Source organism: Corapipo altera, unplaced genomic scaffold (genome assembly GCF_003945725.1).
Source record: "Corapipo altera isolate COAL_440 unplaced genomic scaffold, ASM394572v1 61305, whole genome shotgun sequence".
Taxonomy (NCBI): domain Eukaryota; kingdom Metazoa; phylum Chordata; class Aves; order Passeriformes; family Pipridae; genus Corapipo; species Corapipo altera.
This window is the reverse complement of record NW_020884909.1, coordinates 1,620,628-1,641,121: the sequence shown is the minus strand read 5'-3', so window position 1 is coordinate 1,641,121 and position 20,494 is coordinate 1,620,628. Positions and strand designations below refer to the sequence as shown.

Sequence of the window (20,494 nt, the reverse complement as noted above, 5' to 3'; positions counted from 1 at the left end):
GGTTCAAAGTCTTCTCTTTATTGCTTTCCTCCACAAACACTTAAGCAACCATTGTCCTCTGGAGAACCAGTGGTTTTTTGCTGTTATGTACAGAAAACTTTTGTTCCTAGGATTTAAAACAAAACAAAACAAAAAAAAAGACAAAACCAAAAGCATTGCAGATGGTCTCTTTCCTTCAACTAAGTTACCTCTTCATGTATCACTTTCCAAAGGGCTGGTTTTCTCTGAGAGTGACAAACCTGTTGCAGCATACTAGCTACCACCTGAGTTACCGTAGTTAGGATGTGCCTTCTCCAGGCATTGCAGCTGAGATACAATTTTGCTTTATTTTTTTGAGGATTGGCTTTGTCTCATTTGTTTAAGTGCCTTGCCTTCATTACTGCTTTTATTACTTCATATACCTCACTACTGGGAAGAGTCTTGAAATGCAGGCATGCTACTTCCTAGCACTGAAGACTTCTTTGCAGAATGAACACACATCTCTTGCGAGATGTTTGCTAGTGGTCCAGTAAGGAATGTGGTTTGCTTGTGATGGGCAGTTGTAAAGCCTTCTGTTGTCACCAAAGTTTGACCTGCATCTCAGTATCACTCTTGCTGATGTTTAACATGCCTAGGTTATGGAGCAACATTTTCAGAAATGACATGTGATTTAGAGAAGCTGAGCTCAACAAAATGTATCTCAGCAGCGTAGAGCTGCTCAGCAGCACAAGGGTTTTTAAGACTAGACACACCTGTTGAGTCTAGGCAGCCTTTTGATACTGTGCTGCACTCGGGTGCTCAGGTGTGTTGTTGCACTATATTGCATATGTATATGTATGAAATTAGCCAAAGGGAAATAGTGCTTCCAAATGGGCAGCACTTCCTTGCTTAGTTTGGATACTTGAGTCTAGCTGTTCGCTACTAGTGTCTCTCCATCAAGGCAAATGGTAGGAGAAAAGGGGTTTGTAAAATGAATTGTGAGAGCCTGAGCACTAACAAGTTTAAGATTCATTGAGCTAGGGCATAGCTTTTAGTCTCAGAATTCAAGGTAGCTTATAATGAACCCCCTGTCTTCATCCCTGTTTCTACAGAGCATGCTGTTTTGTTGCTCTACAGCTCCTGACTTAGCCTCTGACACAAACAGTGTTGTGGAAGAAGAGCACAGTTCTTACCATCTGGAACCGTCATGAACATTTGTTCTCAGGTAAAGAGAGATACATTTCTGCACAGTTCGCTACAGATGAGTACGAACTATGGATACTGTACCTAGTTGAAAACATCATTTGTCCCTACAAATTCAGATAACATCTCAGTGCTGAGATAACATCTCATCTTGAAGCGCTTTTTAGTTGGCAATTAAGAATGGAGGCTTGAGGAAGTGTGCAAAAGTAGGAGGTTAACCACACATGAGAGTCTTATGAAAGAAGTTTCTGTGGCAGTGCACAAAAAGCAGTAAAAGCCACACAGATCAGTCTTAACCTGTTGAACTTCCAAGGAGCAAACAGGCAGGAGCACTTACGTCAGCTGTTTGCGCAGGCACATTAACCTTTCCACTTCACCTTCTACTTGTTCTGTCGTCCAGTTGCTTCGGGTCTTTCTCATTTGCAAGCTTGTGAAAGATACGAAGACATGTCAATTCACACTGCAAAAAAAGAAAAACGGTTTCTTTTTACCTCAGAATCTGTTGCTGAAGGACATTCTGGTAAGTAAAAATTCTGATTATATCTTTGTTTTTATTAATACTTCTCAGTGAGGAATGCTATCTGATGAAAGTTCAGTCATATCTCTTGCAATGGAGAAATGAATGGAAAAACCCAATTGATTATTTTTAATAGATTTCAGATTAGTGTCTTTGTTTACTTGACTAGAATGTGTCCTATTTGTTTAGTATGCAATATAGTCTGGTATAGATAACTTAAAAAATTTGCTTTAGAAAGCATGGATTGGTCTTGTACAGGTAGACTTGTGGCTACCATGTAAACTGGAATTACAATTTTACTTTTTGTTCTGTAATGAAAAAAATAATACTTTATGCACATGTATATTATAGGTGGTCACTGAACTCCGAATCTTTGAAATGTTTGGAGTAATAAGCATTAATTTTCATCAGAGCTCTATTCCAGTGACTGCTATAATACTGCACGTGTCTATGTGTCACATTGCTCTCTCTAACACAAGTTTACATATGGTGTAGGATGTACAAAACCATTGAATTTTCCAGGTCTGGAAGTGCAGACAATGCTTCAGCTCTAATTACTGTTCACTAAAATCAGCTAATTTTCATACAGCTTTGTTTAAACCAACACCAATCTAGAAGCTATGTTAACTGAGGGACTGGAGGAAGTTTGGACCTCCAAGAGGCACAGTAGTGACTCAAATTTACAGTAAGGATAGTAACAGTTCCTTCTGTGTCAGTACCTTCATATGGAGCATTTTAATGTTTAGACTAAAAAAAGCATTACTTCTTACTTTTTCCATAGTAGAAGGAAAGACAAAAAAAAAAAAAATAGTGAGAAAAACAGTGTGGTGTCAAACATGGAACATTTGCAGACAAGTTTTTATTGTGTATCCATATTCTCAGGACTCTTACTCATTAGGTGGGAATGGTACAGCATGAAACCAGTTATACCAGCCTGTCTGCCCGACTCCTACTGAACAGTCCAACTGCAAGACCACTGCAGCATGTGGCACCTATATCTTGAACCACCATAACCACTTGTTTGCTTTAGAACAGTGCACTGGTTGTTGTAATTGTGTACGCAGCTGAAGGCAGTAAAACTTAACAGTTGTTGCAGGTTATGCCATTGCTGCTTGAGCATTGGACCCTTCGGTGTGGATCAATTTCACAGTCTTCAGAACTCAGTTTGTCTCAGGGTACCAAACTAACCAGGTGATAAACTTTGGAACCAAGATTTGTAATCTTTGAGTGAATGTGCTTGCAAGAAATTTCAGGAAGATAATGTTTAAGCTGTGAAATAATGCAGCCTTGCAGCTATCAAGTTGGTGTGGGTTTTGTTCCTTTGTTCTGTTTTGCTTTTTCTTCAAGCCTCTAAATTGTTGGACTTACTTTGCAAATAATCAAAAAGTGCACAGTGAAATGTGTACTTTCAGCTTGTTTGGGGAAATGCTAGAAAGAGAACATAAAAGATACAGAAGTTGCTCGTTCAGGTTGTGAAAATTATGCCAGTGAAGAAGCAACCTCTGCCCTTCCATAAAAAATCTCATGCTGACATTGAAGTCACTGTAGCCTGTATGAATAGAAGGGGCACATGTATTTTTAGCATTCATGCTTTGCTTTTGGGTTTAGTTTGTATTTGAGTGTGGTGATATTGATAGCACAATGGTTTATCTATTCAAAGCTACAGGCTAGCACATCTCACTTTTCCTTGCTTTTAGATTGTACTGTAAGATATTTCTCTACAGTTCACAAAAAATTCAGTTTACACTTAAACTTTACATTGAATTACAGTCCTTTTGTGATACAGAGTAACTCTAGTCTTGCCTTATAATTTCATTCTGATGTTTGTTTGCTTCCAAACTAGATTGTCTGTAAAAGTAAATAAGTACTTTAAGGTGGTGTGGACATTCAGTTATGATTCTACATTAATTTTCTCTGTGGACCCTTGAGAGAAGTTATTTTTGATTGGCAATTACATGTATAATTAGACAGACTATTACAAACTATACAGGCACCTGACTTATTGATACAGACAGTGTTGTAGATCCAGCTGTGCATCTGTGTGGCTGAACATATTTTGGATAAATTTTTTCTGTAATGGTGATGGGTGAAAATTAATTCATATTCCTCATGTTGGTTCTGCAGATATGCAACCTTTCAAATACGTACTTTGGAAGTAATAACATGGGTTGCTTTTGCCTAGTTCCATTTACATTAATGAGATATAATCAATTTGTCCACAAAATTGTTCATTAACTTTTAACAAGCCAAATGTGTTTGGCATACTGAGGTCTTATTTGGACAATGGGTCACAGGTGCTAAAGACAGAATAGGTAAAACTTTTTTCTGCAGTGCTTTTTTCCTAAGACCAGCTCTCAGAAATAACTGTGAAAATTTGTGAGGGGCCAATGTTTGTCACTGAGAGAAAATTTGCAGAAGCTTTTCTAAACTTGAATGAGCCAAATAGCAGTGCATATTTGCAGGAGTGGACTTCAGTACACTGTACCCTTTGTAGGGAGGGCAATGTCTCTTGTCATCTGAAAATGTTCACATGTGAGATTTCAGAGGTCCACACTGCAGGTACAGAAGGCACAAACAATACTGGAAATGCAAAACTCAGACAGTTATAAGATCTAGATTAAAACAAGTAATTCATACAGAAAATGCAGTACAAAGTTTAAAATAAAAGAGGAGAAGAGTGCAAAACTGCTACAGAAAGGTCTTAGCTTAAATACTTCCAAAACTATTACATCTTATATTCTCCTGGAATGATTATATCAGGATGCCTTTACAAGCCTTTTTCATTGTCCCTTCACTGGGAGGCTGCTGGCCTGTGCAGGTGACAGTAAAATGTCAGATAGAAGTGACTTGAGGAGAGAAGTGAAAACAGGGCAAGACATACATTTCAGAATATAAGTTGGTAAAATTGCTTCTTGGCAGATGCCCTGTAAACAGAAGTTTCTTGTCCACTGGGAATTAAATTTTATTAAGAAATCAATTTTTTTAATTACAAAAAGAAATGTGATGTCTCTCTTATTTTTATCTTCTAGATAAGATATGTGATCAGATAAGTGATGCTGTTGTAGATGCTCATCTCAGTATTGATCCAGATGCCAAGGTTGCCTGTGGTAAGTACAATCCAGACAGAAAAACAGATTAATGAAGTACAACAAGTAGTCAATGCTGATATAGTATCCTTTGATCCAAAATTCTTACAATATCTGGTTGTCAGTCAAGATTTCCACAGTCAGTCAAGAAGTCAGCTTTGGTTCACTTATTCAGAGGAGAAAAGAAGGCAGAAAAAAACCTGCAAAAAATAAACAGAAATACACGTAGCTCAGTGCAAATTAAAAGTGATGACATATGAGAAGTAGAGCAGGAGAAGCCATTGGTGTCAGGGAAAACTGTGGCTGTCAAAGATGATAATAAAGAGGAAACTAAGAAAATCAGGGAAAAAAAGAACTGAGGAAAGATATATGTCAAGGTGCATGTCTTTATAGAGCAAATAGGGGGGTGCCTGTTGTTCACAGAAGGATAAGTTCCTTTGGATGTGATTCTCATCAAAGTGGCTTGCTTTTTCTGTGGGACTTTCCATTAGGACTATGCTGTATTCTGCATGTATTAGCCATATCACCCACAGAGGCTATGAACATATTATCCAGTTGGAATAAGCTGAGTTGCCACAGAGGAATACGCACAGAAAGGGAACGGGTCTAAAGAGCTTTCCAAATACTGTAATTTTATTTTTAGAACGAGCCATCAAGGCCATAGTTACAGCACAGAGGACTAGCTGAATCCCATAAACACAGTGATTTAATATGACACTTCATCTGAAAAATTTAATGTGAACCTTGATGCATAGATGTGAGCAGTGAGGAGGTGTGGAGGGAGGGGTTAGCATAAGTGTTAGACTTGATGAAGGGTGTATTTCAATATTGCAGGCAGTTATGGTTCCAAAACTGCTGAAAAGTGGAAGATGGTAACATAGGAATGCTGCAAAAATAACAACAAAAAACGTGATAAGAGATGTGAGAAACAGCATCAGTTTGTCTTAGCAAGACAGAAGACTGAGATGTGACATAATTACATAGATAGTAGGTCATATTGTTGTAGTAAATTTTTTTGTGATTGTTTGCTCTGTGTTTTTACATAAAATGGAAAAGTTTGGAAACGAAGTGGACTCTTGAAAGAAACAAAGAAATAAAATATGAAGTGATTCTGCACAAAATTTGCAATGAAATTGCATTTGCTTCTTGCTGCAGGATCTTGTAGAAGCTAAAAGTTTTTGTGGTTGCCAAGGGCAACTGGAGGAATTACAGTAACAAAAATATATCAAAGACTGGTAAAACCATCTGTTAATAAATGATGTCCCTTTAGCTTCAGGAAAATTCTGACCTGAAACTGTTGAAGACCAGGCAATTACTTGGAGAAACAGCCCTATATACTTGATTTATTGTTATAAATATTTTCTGCTGGCCAGTGTGGAGATAGGATAATTGGGTACAGGGGATCCTCAATACATGCAGGCATTTAAATGTTCATATCAGATGAAGAGAAGAGTGATTGCACACAGACCTTTAGGTATAAGGTAGAAAGCTAAGGCTTTACACTGAGTTTCCCCTATGATTAGTCCTTTGCTTGTAGAACCATCTTCAAGATCACTCTGTGTAACTGTAGAATAGTAGCAGTAAAATTCTGATGTTTCGTATTTTCTCCAGAGTGTGTAGCAAAAACTGGAATGATTTTGCTCTGTGGAGAGATCACATCCCGAGCTATAGTAGATTACCAACAAATTGTGAGAGAGACCCTTAAGAAGATAGGATATGATGACTCTTCCAAAGGTGAGTGAAATCCTACATGTGTTCATTCTTAAGTCTGTTCTGCATGTGGCCAAAGTCATGTTTTTAATGGTCTTCTGGAGAAAGAAGTGAAATGTGCATCCAGGCCTAGGAGAAAATTCACAGATATTGTTGATAGGTAATTTTCAGTGTGTAGTATTGAAGGAGCTATTTTAAGGTGGCATACTTATAAAAGACTTATTCTTGAAAGAGTCAGATGTCTCCTGCTTCTCTGATGCAGAAAAGCTAGGTTTTGCACATACATCAGAAGGTGGGTGCATCTGTAGGTTTGTGCTATTAAAGCTTTAACAGTGATGTTACTTGTCCTTGGGGTGCACAAGCCTGTGACACTTGAAGTTCACACAAATGGGAATTCTTTATGTGTTCTTAACATATATTCCAAAGTAGTTTCCTTTCAGCAGTTGAAACACGTGACTATTTCCCTTCAGTCTTCCCTTTTCATGCATGATATGTACATTTTTTCTCTAATTCTATTGAACCCTAGAACATACTACAAGAAAAACAGAATATCGGTTTCTGGCAACATTTTCCACACTCCTCTCCCAGATTTAATAGCAAATGGTTTGAACCCAAATAATAACAAACAATGTAACAAGCTTTGGTGGGGCAACTTGTAGGATTACACTTATGCTGTCAATTTCAAGAATTTAAGTTTGACCTAATAGAACTAATTTTCCCATATCATGGAACTGTTATATAAATGTGCTCATTGTCTGCTTCCGTTGGCAATAAAAAAATACTGTATAGGAAGTTTATGTGCTTAGAGTTTTGAAAGTTTTAGCCAAGATAACTAGATAACCCTTAAAAACTTCTCCAGCAATTTGTGATCTCTCGGGAATATATGACCTAACTTCACAAAACTCCCTTCACTAGGACTGGACTATAAGACATGCACAGTTTTAGTGGCCTTGGAACAGCAGTGTAAAGAGATCAAGGATGCTATCTCCCATGGCAAGTGTGATGATGACATTGGAGCAGGGGATCAGGTAATTCCAGGCACTTACTCAGATCTAGTTCATGTGCAAGCAATTGCAATTACATCGGACCAGAGACTTTCCTTAAAAACTATTGTGCAAACTGTAAGAATTAGAACTCTTTTAAATCACCAGAAGTGCAAAAAAAGTATTGCAACCTTCACTAATTTCGAGGAAAGTGGCTTTCCCTGTATCCAGTGGCCTTAACGGGATAGAGCTACAATTTCATTTTGATCAGTTGGTTAGTTTCAAGGTCTTTCAAGTCCTTGGTTAGCCTAGTTTTACTTCTTAGGCAACAACTGCTGTGAGATTTCAGTTGTCATGTGTGGAGAGAAAACTAAACAGTCTTAATGAGCTTTATGTTTATGAAGGCTTTGAAGAGGGATCTTATGCATTTTTAAGGCAAAACCATTCTTGGGAACCAGCCCCTGCTGTGGCTCTGATTTTTGCACATAAATGTTATTTCGGGCTGGTTATATGTCAAAGGGTGTTAACTCTGCATGTTGCTGCTGTCTCTTGCTAAGCTTGGGTGATTTTAAAGTACTATGTGGCAAAGACAAGTGTAGAAATGGAAAGAGAACAGGGAAATGAGCAGCTTATTTTCCCATTTTTCAATGCAGTTCCGTGTTTTTCGATGTAGGGTTTGATGTTTGGCTATGCTACTGATGAAACTGAGGAATGTATGCCCTTAACAATCCTCCTAGCACACAAACTAACTGCGTCTATAAGGGCTCTGGAACGGAATGGAACGTGGCCTTGGGTTAGACCAGATGGCAAAACACAGGTTTGTAACATAGATGCATGAACTGTAAAGGTGAGAAACAATAGCAATCATTTACCCCATGTGCTACTATATCAGATTTCATGTTTGTCAAAAATAGTGCTGCTATTATTATCATCCAAGGAGGTGTGAGTTTGATAAGGTACATTTGTATGTAGCACATATGGTTTGTTTAAACTCTTCTATCAGTGTCTTAGCAGGTCTCCTCAAAACAATACTTGTATTTTCCTACTTTTCCCCCCGGAAATTAAGAATATCGGCAAATTACCAGTGATCAGCTGGATCTTTTTTTTTCCTGAGCAAATATAACCACTGACAGCTGTGTTGCAGAGCTGAGTGGATGAGTCACTGAGACTATTGTGTGATGCACTTTGGATGTCTCAAAGACAGTAAGTTCTGTCTTCTAGGCTGCAAAAACTGCAGGAAAGGAAAGGAAAGACATGCATGTGGCATTTCTAAGACAGCAAGATGTTTTAGTTTTAAGTTCTGGTATTTAGTGTGGAATTGCATTGGGTTATACTGCTGCTGTTGTTGCAGTACAACATGGATTTAATCCCTACATCTTGACAGGACTATGTGAACATGTGAATAAGCTGATTTCTCTAAGATGTTGTCATGGTTTGAGATTCTCCAAAATCCTAATTCCCTAGTCCTAGCCCCCTTCCCCATCTCAACCTAATGTGGGATGGGCTTTCCAGACAAAACATGCCAGACTCAGAATGGGGGAAAGGGAATATATTACAATGACTGTACAAATAAATATCATAATACATTATACACATGATCACAACTCTCTCTACCATGACATATAGTATTTACAATGGATCAGATCTCTTCTTCCCTCCAAATAAAAGTCCCGGAGGGAAGAAGGAAAGATCCCTTCCAGTCTCAAAGCAGGAGTCTCTTCTAAGGCAGCAGGTTTTCCTCATCTCATGCATGCAGCAGCAACTGGATTGTTGTAGCTGGATCTCTGTTCAATACACACAAGGGGGTCTCCAAGCCCCTTGGCCCGTCATCTCCAAAACGAGGGTCTTCTCTTCCGTGGACTGCGTAGCAGGGACAAGCTCGCGTCACCACGTCAAACCACGAAGTTCAGGGGTCTTCGTGGCAGTCTCTTTCCTCAGGGTATTCACCCCTGAGTCAGAACATCTTGGGCAGCATTCAGTTGCAAGCCTTTGCCTCAAGAGCTCTACCAGAGCTCCTGTACTCCGTCTCAGGCTGCCAGGCTTGCCAGCAGCAGCGGGGGGAGCAAGGTCAACTCCCCCCCACGTTCCTTCTCCGTCCCGGTCCAGCTCCGGGACGCCTTTGAGCTTCTTAGCTCCTCTCTCTCTCTGGTGCTGCATGTCCAAAACTCTTCTCCTTAATAGGAGTCCATGTCCCTCCTTTCCAAGAGGGGTCTCAACGGAGTTTAGGGGTCTGGTACAGTTCTTACCCACAAAAACTCTGTGTCTCTGCTGCCAGCTCTCTATCACGGCTCAAGCAAATCTGAGTCTTCCTTGGTTGCATGCTGCTTACTGTTCCTTCAGTTATCTCTTGGCTCTTAGCCATAACCTCTGGATGCTGCCGCCGCTTCTGCTCTGTCTCTGCTCACTCACAGTGGAAAAAACATCGCACAGCTCACAGCTACAAACACATAGTCCAGCTTAACACTGTTCTAAGTCTCTGTAGTCCCCAACTGGGGCTGGGGGTGGGGGGCAGAGGCCCCCCAGAGGGCTCCTGCCCTCTCCTCGTGGCTCCTACAACATAGCCACCACTTCTACTACTAAAACTACAGCTCTTCTCTTCCGTTTGGTTCTGATATGTTTACATTTTGCAGAAGTACTCATCGGACAAAACTTCAAAACTTCAAGAGTTACCACCCCCTGGGGGTTACCACTTTCAACTGCAGGGGGAAAACTTGGTTTAAACTGTTCAAGCATGTCTGAAGGGTGGGAAAGTAGAGAGACCACTCTAGTCTGTAAGAAAACAGATACTAAGGATGAAGCAATGCCAGTTAATATTTGCATGTACATAAAAGCCATGTACAATGGTTGGAAGCAAAGGATACAGCCTGTCATCTGATCTAGAGTTGTTCGTTTTAGCAGGGTTCTCTGAAATTTATTTAGGCTTTACTTTGGTAATCTACTATCTGAAATTAGGTTAGCATACCAAACCATGAATGATTTTAGCATCAGCTGCTAAAATCGTAGGATTTTGTAACTTCCTTGTTGTTTTGCTTTTCTGTGGTGATATGTAATGTCCTTTAGTTAGCTCTTCTGGTAGTAGTACTTCAGTATTTTTTATATTTCTTTTTCCTTACAATGACTTTAAGCATTGACAGCAATCCATCATTTTTCATCCCATTTCTCTTCATCTGTTTATTTTTGGCTGCTGAAAATAGCTGAGGTTCATTTGCAGCTTTCAGACTGGTTCTTTTGGCTCTGAGTGTTCACTGTCCTTTTTTTTTTCTCTCATCAGGTCACAATGGAATACAAGGAGTGTAATGGCACATTGGAGCCCATCCGAGTGCACACACTGGTGATTTCAGTAAATCATGACCCAGACATAACACTGCAACAAATACGGAAGGAGCTAATGGAGAAAGTTGTTAAAAAAGTAATTCCAGAGAAGTATCTTGATGAGGACACCATCTATCATCTCCTTCCAAGTGAAAAGTTTGTAGAAGGTGGTCCTAAGGTACTTTGAAAAATGATAGCCTATACAGACTTGGATTCTACTTTGCCACATGCTTGTGAATGTTCTCTTAAACAATAGTACAGTGAACTAGTATACCTTTAACCAAGAAAGTCTATACATTTTTAAGGAAGCTTCAGTCATCCCTGCTGGACTTTTCTTACTGGACAGCTGGTATCTAAACTGAAGCTCTACCTGCTTCGACAGCCAAATGTACAGATTCTTGGATCTCCATCTTGCTTCCAGAAAGTATTTTAAATGAGCAAAATCCAGTCCTTAAGTTACATGCTAAAATGTCAGGCTGGAACTATCTCTTCACTTTCACGATAAAAATCGAAACCAGAAATAACAATAGATCTAATATATACATAGAAATTATTTGTAAAGTGGAACGAATTTCAAGGGAGGCCTAATGTATTAAGTCTCAATAGTCATTGGAATTTGATGCATGTTCTGCTTACCATGTGCTGGTACTAGATAAGAAGGTCATTGCTGTGAAATTGTAAAAAAATTATGTTACAGAAAACTTTACAGTTTTGTATGAAGAGTTCATAAGAATTAAAACTACAAGGTGTGCTTATGATGGCACTGGGATGATGTAGGGATACCCCTTTCAATGAGAAAAAAAATGTCAGCTTTGCTCCCACACTACTTATTTGGAGATATAAAAATAGTGGATTAGTGCAGTTTATCTTCTTTTAGGATGGAATTTCTCGGCACTCTGGAGTTCATTTATCAGCACACCATTGCCAGCTTTGCTAATCTGGCAGAGAGGCAGGAATTCTCTGCTGGTTGAGCAAGTTGGATCAGTTCATCAAGTTGTAGGAGGCAGAAGAAAGTCTATGCAAGAGCATGGGACTCCATTATCAGGAGCACAGGAGTGAAGGAAGAAGATTAGTATCGCTTGTGTCACTACTGAACCACTAATATGAACTGAGCTAGAGTTTCTCAGTACTCATGTTCTGACAGCACTGAGCTGCAGTTACGTGAAGCCCCTGCTTCCCATTTAGTATGGGTATCTAAGTGAAGCTTGTTAACCTTTTCGGTCATATGTGATCTACTTTTGTTGCTTTAAATTCTTGGCCTTCATCAAAGTGTTGCTGAGTGAAGACTTTGTCCAGTAATCCAGAAACACTATTTCATGATTGCTGATTTGAAGTGAGCTTTCTTTTTGTTGTGTTTACAGTTGTGCCACATTCTTAAAGGTTTTCAAAAGTGACTGTAGCCCAGACAGCTTAGTACATCTCTGAAAAGTATTCCAGTCATGTAGAGAACTCTTCCATTAAACAGTTGCATGTGAATGTGAACACTGTGAACAATACCAAACAAAGCTATACCCCCTAACCTAGTATGGGATTGGATGAGCTATTGTGTCTCTGAATATACTCAGTTGTTTGTCCTTCAGACCGATGCTGGACTGACTGGTCGGAAGATCATTGTTGATACATACGGAGGCTGGGGAGCCCATGGTGGAGGTGCATTCTCTGGGAAAGATCCCTCCAAAGTTGATCGTTCTGCAGCCTATGCAGCTCGCTGGATTGCAAAATCTCTGGTGAAAGCTGGTCTCTGTAAAAGAGTACTGATCCAGGTAAGACAAACCATGAAAGTAATACAGCAGATTCTGAGACATTCTGGCCTGGGCTGCACAGCACATTGCAGTTATGGTAGCACTGTCTAGGTGTAGTTGTGCAACTTGCTGTTATTACATGATCGTATTGGTTGTAACTTAATCTGTTTTAAGCGGCATTTGAAATTACATTCACAATCCTAGTACACTGCTATGGTGTGAGATGTGATTAAGAGCAAAATTCACTTGTTTTAGAGAGTTTAAAGCAAGAACAACCTTCTTTAGTCTTGTATGCTCAGAACAAAATGCACTTCTTTCCTTGTGCAGGAATTTTTGTTATTACTATGTTCAAGAAGCAGAAGGAGGTGTTTTACTGACACCTAGACAGTTTCACCATTAAACATGAACCCAGTGTGGCTGTTACTTAAACAAGTGAAGTTTGCCTAGGCAGTTTGCAATACTAGTTTATGAACATAATCTTTCTGAGTAGCTGCTACATAATAACTCATTACACAACTCATTTACTAAATAAGTAAAATGTAGCAGCAATCTGGCTGATGTTTTGCTGCAGAGGTGTGTTTAAAACATTTTAAGTTCTTCATGGACCAAAAGAAAAGCCTACTGGATGTAGTTATGATGCATGACATAAGTATCCAGACATCCCAATTAGGAACAAGGCTCCTTGCTTTAGATGTTGTGTATGTGTTTGATACCTGATAGTTTGGAGTTAGTCAGGAAAAGATGAGACTGAGAATAAGCCAGGCACAAAGAAGTGTTGGTTAGCCAGTTGTTGATAATTTATTTTTTTTTCTGAATGGACAGAAGATAAACTTCTGATTTCTTGGTATGCACGTTTTGAATGTCATTTTTGAACACCTACATCACTATCTTTATTTTTGAGTTAGGTGGGAATGTTGTTATTCCAGTAATTTTCAGAGACCTTCTCTCAGACATGAACCTTTCTCTAGACAAGGCAAGTTTGACTTTTTTAACAGCAAATTATGGAGATCTCAGATATTAGCAAACAAGATAAGATGGAGGATGGGAGAGCAGAGAAGCCAATGTCTTGCAAAGTCATGGAGGGTTGGATTAAAGATTAACAAAAGGAAAAATGTATGAAGTGGAAACGCAAAAGTGTTTTCAGCCCATTAATAGCTGTGTGCTATGCTGAGACTTTGCCAGCCTCCACTGAGGTTGACAACTGTTTTTCCTATGGATATTGTTTACATGCTAACCAACTCTCATACTGAAAGGGCAAGACGGATAATAGAGAGAACTGCATGAAGAATGGCAGTACCTGAGAAGGACAGAAAGTACCTCTTTTGCTTTAAAGGAGTGTCACCCAGGTCTAGTATTTGACCAGGCTGAACGTTCTCTGAGGAAAACATAATTTTCCAACATAAAAGACAAATAGCAAGAGCATATCCCCTGGTTTCCTTTATGGAGACAGGATGTTCGCAAACTACCCTGACACATGTGATGAGCCTTTCCTTTCTCTTAAGCAAAAAGTAGGAAGGACTGTGCTAACAGTATTTGGGTTGTTTGCATGTGTCCTACAGCTATCATATGCCATCGGTCTGAGTTGTCCTCTTGCGATCTCAGTGTTTCATTATGGAACATCAGACAGATCTGAAGAAGAACTGCTTGAAATTGTCCAGAAAAACTTTGATCTGCGCCTTGCAGCTATCATAAGGTTTGCGTGATGTTAGTATTTACTGTATGGAATCATGTCTTTAGTGCTCTCTTTAACAGTTTAATGTTTAATTTTCTGGCTTATAACCTCAAGAAAGTCACCTTTGTCATAAGTCACTAATTGGTACAATTTCTGCTCTTCCTTCATCCGTGCTCCCAGCACAACATAAAAGGGCCAATTGATAAATCTAGCAACAAAATACACTGAATAACTAAGACCTACCTAAATTACACCATGTATGTCTACATGCAACCCTAATAGTGAATTATGTTGCAGTTCATTAGCCAGGTGGTAGTTTGCTTGGTAAAGTAGAATTAAAGTTTAACATAAGATGTAGTTAGGCTTTCCAGTTTGTTTACAGGGTGTGTAAGGCTCCAAATTGCTGCCTTATCTGAAAGGCAACAGAAATATTGGCTCTTCCTGAAAGAAATACTGAGGTAAGTATGGTTTCCGTGCCTTTGATGTTCAGGTGGCAACAACTTATGAGACAGCTGCGAGGAGATGGAAAGGCTCTGGTGCTCTCACATCACGAGCAACCCTGTTGAAATTAGTGGGACATTATGTGCAGTAATTTGCCCTGGTACACGCAGAGGGAAACTGAACACTGAGGGCCTGTCTCTGGTTGCCATGCAGTTTTGTGCAGCCTGTTTGAAGTCAACTAAAGCTAACTAAAAAGGAATCCGGGTTTCTTACATGCTCTCTAAGGATCTGGTAGCTGAACTATTGTGTGAATTTAAAACCAGAACAAGAATAGCCATGAGATGAACTGTCTTGAAGACAAAATTCAGTTGTAATCAAATGTGTCATTGAGGCTACCATGCAGCCAGAGAGGACGTGCAAAACCAAACCTAATAACTATTGCCTTTTGCAGCTCACCTTTTCTGGAATATTAATAGGCCTGAAAAAGTAGGTCTTTTAGTGTAATATAATCCTTACACATAAAGAAGCATGGGAATTACTCTTTTCTTTGAGAGAAGAAAGGGCTGAAGGAGAGAAACAGACCAGCACCTCTCCTTATCATCAGTTACCCACCTGCATTCCAGTGAGCTGTAATTTGACCCGAGCATTTTTCATTGATTTTTCTCCCGTTTATGACTAACTTATATGATTCTTTATGTGAACTTTTAAGAGGCACAGTTTTCTTGCCTATTTGTAGTACAGCTTCCTAAGACCTAATGGTACAGGTTCATCTTCTCTGTCCTGATGAATTTCCTAATCTCTTGGCTGATTTTCACCAAACCTGTCCTCTTAAAAGTTTTGTGAAATACACAGCTAGTGGAGAGAAACTAATGGAAACACTATAGCTTTTCTCTTTTAAGGGAGCATCCACGTTGTGAGTTCAACCCTTATTTTAAGTCTGTGAAATTGACGTGGGAGTTCAACTTGAGATAGACACCAGCAAGAACTTGAGTCCATGCAGACTTTGTCATTTTGAGCAATGCAGGTTTTAAAAGTTCTGTTCTAAAATGCTGAAACATGTATGTTAGCTATCTCGTTATTTGAGAAAAATGCTTTTAATGATTCACTTAAGATCATTCAAGTCTCTATATTCCAGAGCAATCTTGAGCATATTTGACTCTGAGGGAAAAAAAATATCAACATGTTAGTGAATAAGAGGTCTTTTTTTTCCCTTAAAAAGGAAAGACATTTCTGACAAGCTATATCAACTGATATGGTCAGCCTTTTGCATTCCTTTTCAGAGTATGGAATATATATGCTGAGGCATATATAATAGTCTGAGATAATGTGAGGCATTATGGCAACTTCTATTGAGAGATAATGTTTTCCAAGTGTTATCAGTTCACAAATACAATCAAAACTGTTCTTTAACTTTGTCATTATGGTAGTTGATCACTAACAATAATTTGTGTGGTTATTTCCAGATAATTACCTTGCTTTGTTGGGTTAAAATATGCTGCATTTTAAAAACACACAGCCCTGGAAGTGGTGAAGGCAGTAGAAAAGGAAGAAAGCTGGCAAAACCATGAGCATCACTGAGTGAATATTTCCTTGTTAAATATAACCTCACAATATTTAAAGTCCTGGAAGTGGTGCTGGCTGTCCATTCTAGCCAACTACTCATTGACATACTTTTCATTTAGTCAGCACTCATATTTTGACGCCTTCTGGCTCAGGGTCAAGCACAAATGACTACTACAGTAGCCATTGCAGAATGTGACCATGTTGCACAAAATACTACTTGAAGCAAGACATAGCTGCTCTATGTCATAAATGTCCACATAAGTGTGAGAACGTGTGATCTCTTCACCATCTGAAATGTATTGACTATTCTGTTGGTATTTGTACTTCTTACTTTGTCATTTCTCCACTACTTTTCTCTCCAGCAGTTTACAACGTGAATCGTCTATTCTAAATGTGCTTTCAAAGATAATTAAAGCAAGATAATACAATAGAAGAAAGCTCAAGGAGATGAAAATGTTTCAGGCCTTTCATGAAACAAAGAGAAACTTCTATGTAGATACCGGTAGCCAACCATTTAGCACAGCTGCTATCCACTATATTATGCAGGCTAAAGAGCACTTCCACCTTCGTTATTTATCAAGTTATAATTATGTCATCTTAAGCAGCCTACTCTAAATAGTGACTTAGTGTATCTACATAAGCAGTTAAACCTCCACAGTTACCTAGTCTACTAGATCATCATCTTTGGCAGCTTCTTTTGAGATCGTTTTCTTTCTGGCCCAGTAGAATTAGAAAATGTCCCATATCACACTTGAAATAACAGAAAACACATTGATGCTTGCCCAGGTATAGCTGGACTTGGTTCCAATTAAAATGCTTCTGCATTGTAATGTTTATAAAGCCTAACTGCATACTTACTGCACCTCTGAGACACCTGGCTATTTCTACTCACTTTAAAATTGAAACCATCAGCTCACTGTCTTTCTTTCTGTAAATCTGTGTGGGGAAGGAAATGACACCGAGGTTTTACTGTCGTTCTCCTGGGGATGATACTGATTATGCTTCTGATATTTCCAGATTGTAATGTACGTTGGAGTAGAGGTAAGTGTAAGAATCACTTTTGGTTTTTTTCTTTTCATTTAGGGAGCTGGATTTGAAAAGGCCAATCTATCAAAAAACAGCATGCTATGGGCACTTTGGAAGAGAAGAATTTACATGGGAAATACCCAAAAAGCTTGTGTTTTAAGCTTTTCAAAACATTTCATATTATTGACAGGGGGCTCAATAACCAGGTAACATTTTAAGCAGTTCAAGAAAAGACTGTATGTACACTTAAATGACATTCGGTAGTTCATAGACATACTAAAAATTATTTATATTTGATTTCTAACTTTCATAGTGGCCTTACACTTCAAATACATGTAGTTCTATCTAATATATTCTTCAGCTTTGTCTTTGGTAATATGTGAAAAATTTAGGCATTTGACTTTGATCAGATATAAAGTGCACAGATGGTTATGGAAGTTGATGCCATTCCTATTCTGCCAGGGCAGCCCACTATTGCTTACCCAGTTAAATTTGTACTGAAGAGGATGAAGTTGGAGAGGTAACTTCAAGAGCTCCCCACGAGAGGAAAGCAGAAATAGCACAAACTGCCATAATTGTTTGGGCCAGGTCTTCCAAGACTATAGATTTAGTTTAAGTGCTTTAGTGAATTTTAAGCAAATTAGTAAAAATACCCATTTCTTATCATTGGTCACTGTAACCCTAAAAATACATGTTATTTGTTTGCTTTTAACATTACATATCTTTCAAAACTGATGAACTCCTATGTTGTGATTCTTTTGTTCATTTATAGTTACTCCTTCTCAAACTTGAATTTTCCATGTCTGCATGAATTGGAATTGGCTGTATAAATTTTAGATTAAGTTTAATTTGGCAATTTCTGAAATGTAAAAAAAAAAATGTTGTAAAAAGCACTTAGAGGACATGACTTTCCTTTTAATTCTCTGGATGAAAACATAAATGGAGAGAGAGAATGCAAAATCATTTAGCTTTTCTTCAAGGACTAGAGAGAATGAAAAGACTTGTATATGGAAATTAGCAATTCTGACAAGCAAATTTATCATTAAATTGGTAACTAAGACAGAATGTTGGAATGATGTAGCTACTGTTAATGCCAGGGAGTTTTGATAGACAACTAAGAAATAAGGTTCCCTCACCCCTGTTAAGGGAAAAATAAAGGCTTCAATGATAAGTCTAATCAAATGCAAGTAGTTGAATATAACATTAGTCTCAAGCAAATTTTAAAAAGCTGCTTCCTTTCCTGCAAAGACTGATCAATCCATTGATCCTTGGATAGACTGGAGCTGAAGTGAGGTCACTGTACAACTGTACCTGTGTCTCACCTGGCCTGGTGCAGTTAACCCAATGTAGCACAGTAACTGCTACAGTCCTTGTGACCTACAGATGAGGCAGTTATTTTTTTCCATTAGAAAACCATATGCAATTATTTTGTGGGTATTTTTTGCATTTTTTAAAAATTTTTTTTATTTAATGACAATTTTCCTTTTTGTCACAGGACCCTGGACCTTATCTTTGCCTGAAACTAATCCCATTTAATATACATATGGCCTCATAGGCATAAAGCATAGCATTAAACTTCATTAGAATTTGCTCAAATTGGTATTTTTTAGGAAATAGTAATGCAGCTTGATAATTCTGAAATGTCAAAATAATAAAATATTAAAAAATGTTTTAATAAATGGTGGCACAAAGTTTAAATGGCAAGGGAGTGCAGAGATCACTATACATTAAACTGATAGCAATTTCAGTAAATGGGCATATAGTGTCAATTTTACAGCTGTCTCAATTTCACTGTCATAAGACTTCACCCTTCCAAAGTTAAATAGAGCTTTGTTAAGAAGCTGTGATGCTTTGCTTCTCATGGAAGAAGAGCATTTTGATGAAATGTCTTTTGTTAAACTGAATGAGGAAATTATTTATTCAATGGAGGTGTCTGTTAATCGCTGCTCACTGTCAAACAAACAAAACACAAACAAACAAGCCCCCACAAAACCCCCACGGTGTACTTCAGACAGTAAGAACACATTCCTGCAAGACTTCTTTCACCTTGGTTTCTAACTTCAGAGTTGAAGACATTTTCTTCAAGGAATTTGATAGACTACTAAGCTTTCCTTCCCCTTGTCATTGATTGGTGTTCCAAAGTAGCCAGGAGTACCACCTGCTGAAGAAATCCCTAAATAAGGATTGGAACAGGTACAGTGTACATTAAGACTCTAGAGATCCTGTCTAAAAATTTTAGTGACTTTTCTAATGACTAGTGAATTAATTTTATTTATAGAGGGTAGCTAATTTGCCCTATGTAAAAAACCTCTTAAAAAACAGAAAAAAGACGTATGCCTTGTTTGAAACCAGCAAATAGAGAAAAGATACCTCTGCTAAGTTTGTAGTGTCCAGTCCAAAGCCAGACACAAAACTATTGCTCCACAAAACCAGTGAAATAATCTTTTTTCGAATGATTGGCGCGTTCTCTCATTACCATTCTGGAAAAGAATGACTTAAACTAGGGTCTTATTTGAAATATGTGGTTACAATATATTATAAAAATCTCCCAATATATAGCAGGTCATAATCTGCATAAGAAAAAAAATTGTAAGAGCACATCAGAAGAAGAACACAACATTTTATGCATTGTGTTTTGCAACTTCATCCACAGTAGCAGGCTGTACAGATATTCAGCCCATACAAAGAGCTGCATGAATAAAAATTTGTACTGCACAATATTATTTGAGTGTAACATGTGGAGGTATTAGTGGCTGCTCTGAAAAAGAGCTTTTTCAAACAGTGAGTTTGCGTAGGCACTTCCCAAAGATGGTTATTCTTGCTGGATTGTGTGAGGCAGAATTAAGCTTGAATCTTTCAAAGGGGCATGGTTTCACTCAAACCTAGAACAGGCAATTAGGAAAGAAAATGAATGGACAGAAGTGCCAGCTTGGCTGTAAAAGTGCTTTTTGTGCAATTCCGACCTCAGAAGGAAGGGAGGGTCTCTGCATGCAAAATGAAGATGTTAAATTAAGAAAGATCAAACTTCTGTTTGCTTTGTGTGAGGATTAGTTTTATGACTCATGCTTCCAGAGTACATCACAAGAGCAGTTGCACTAAAAAATACAAACACCGAAGAAGTATTTAATCTTCTCTCTGAGATGTACTTCTAAAATAGATTTTCATCTGTGCTGAACCTAATGAACCCTATCCAGAGCTATGGAGATATTATTATATGTGCCATTTTTATAGTTATATTTTGGATAAATGCAAAATAGAATGCGAATTCAGTGCTATTTAAT

The 20,494-nt window shown here is 38.3% G+C and overlaps 1 protein-coding gene across 4 annotated transcripts; it reads left to right on the top strand.

The window, feature by feature from the left end:
• Positions 1–1,453: 1,453 nt before the first annotated feature.
• LOC113951719 (S-adenosylmethionine synthase-like) lies at positions 1,454–19,682 on the top strand. Of its 4 annotated transcripts, XM_027653051.1 has the most exons (10): positions 1,456–1,681; positions 4,708–4,785; positions 6,376–6,498; positions 7,390–7,502; positions 8,131–8,274; positions 10,729–10,947; positions 12,350–12,532; positions 14,071–14,204; positions 17,271–17,419; positions 18,709–19,682. In XM_027653051.1, the coding sequence occupies exons 1-9, from the start codon at positions 1,609–1,611 to the stop codon at positions 17,371–17,373; spliced, it is 1,170 nt and encodes a 389-aa protein (XP_027508852.1). In that variant the 5' UTR covers positions 1,456–1,608; the 3' UTR covers positions 17,374–17,419; positions 18,709–19,682. The 4 variants fall into 4 exon arrangements, with proteins under 4 accessions (XP_027508855.1, XP_027508852.1, XP_027508851.1 ...); XM_027653050.1 differs by lacking the exon at positions 18,709–19,682 and having other exon boundaries at positions 17,271–18,395; XM_027653052.1 differs by lacking the exons at positions 1,456–1,681; positions 18,709–19,682 and adding an exon at positions 3,873–3,990 and having other exon boundaries at positions 17,271–18,395.
• Positions 19,683–20,494: the final 812 nt, after the last annotated feature.

Coding starts and splice junctions, on each gene's coding strand:
- LOC113951719 (XM_027653051.1), top strand. CDS start 1,609: ATGTCAATTCACACTGCAAAAAAAGAAAAACGGTTTCTTTTTACCTCA. Junction 7,503..8,130: donor ACATTGGAGCAGGGGATCAG/GTAATTCCAGGC, acceptor TTTTCGATGTAG/GGTTTGATGTTTGGCTATGC. Junction 8,275..10,728: donor GACCAGATGGCAAAACACAG/GTTTGTAACATA, acceptor TTCTCTCATCAG/GTCACAATGGAATACAAGGA.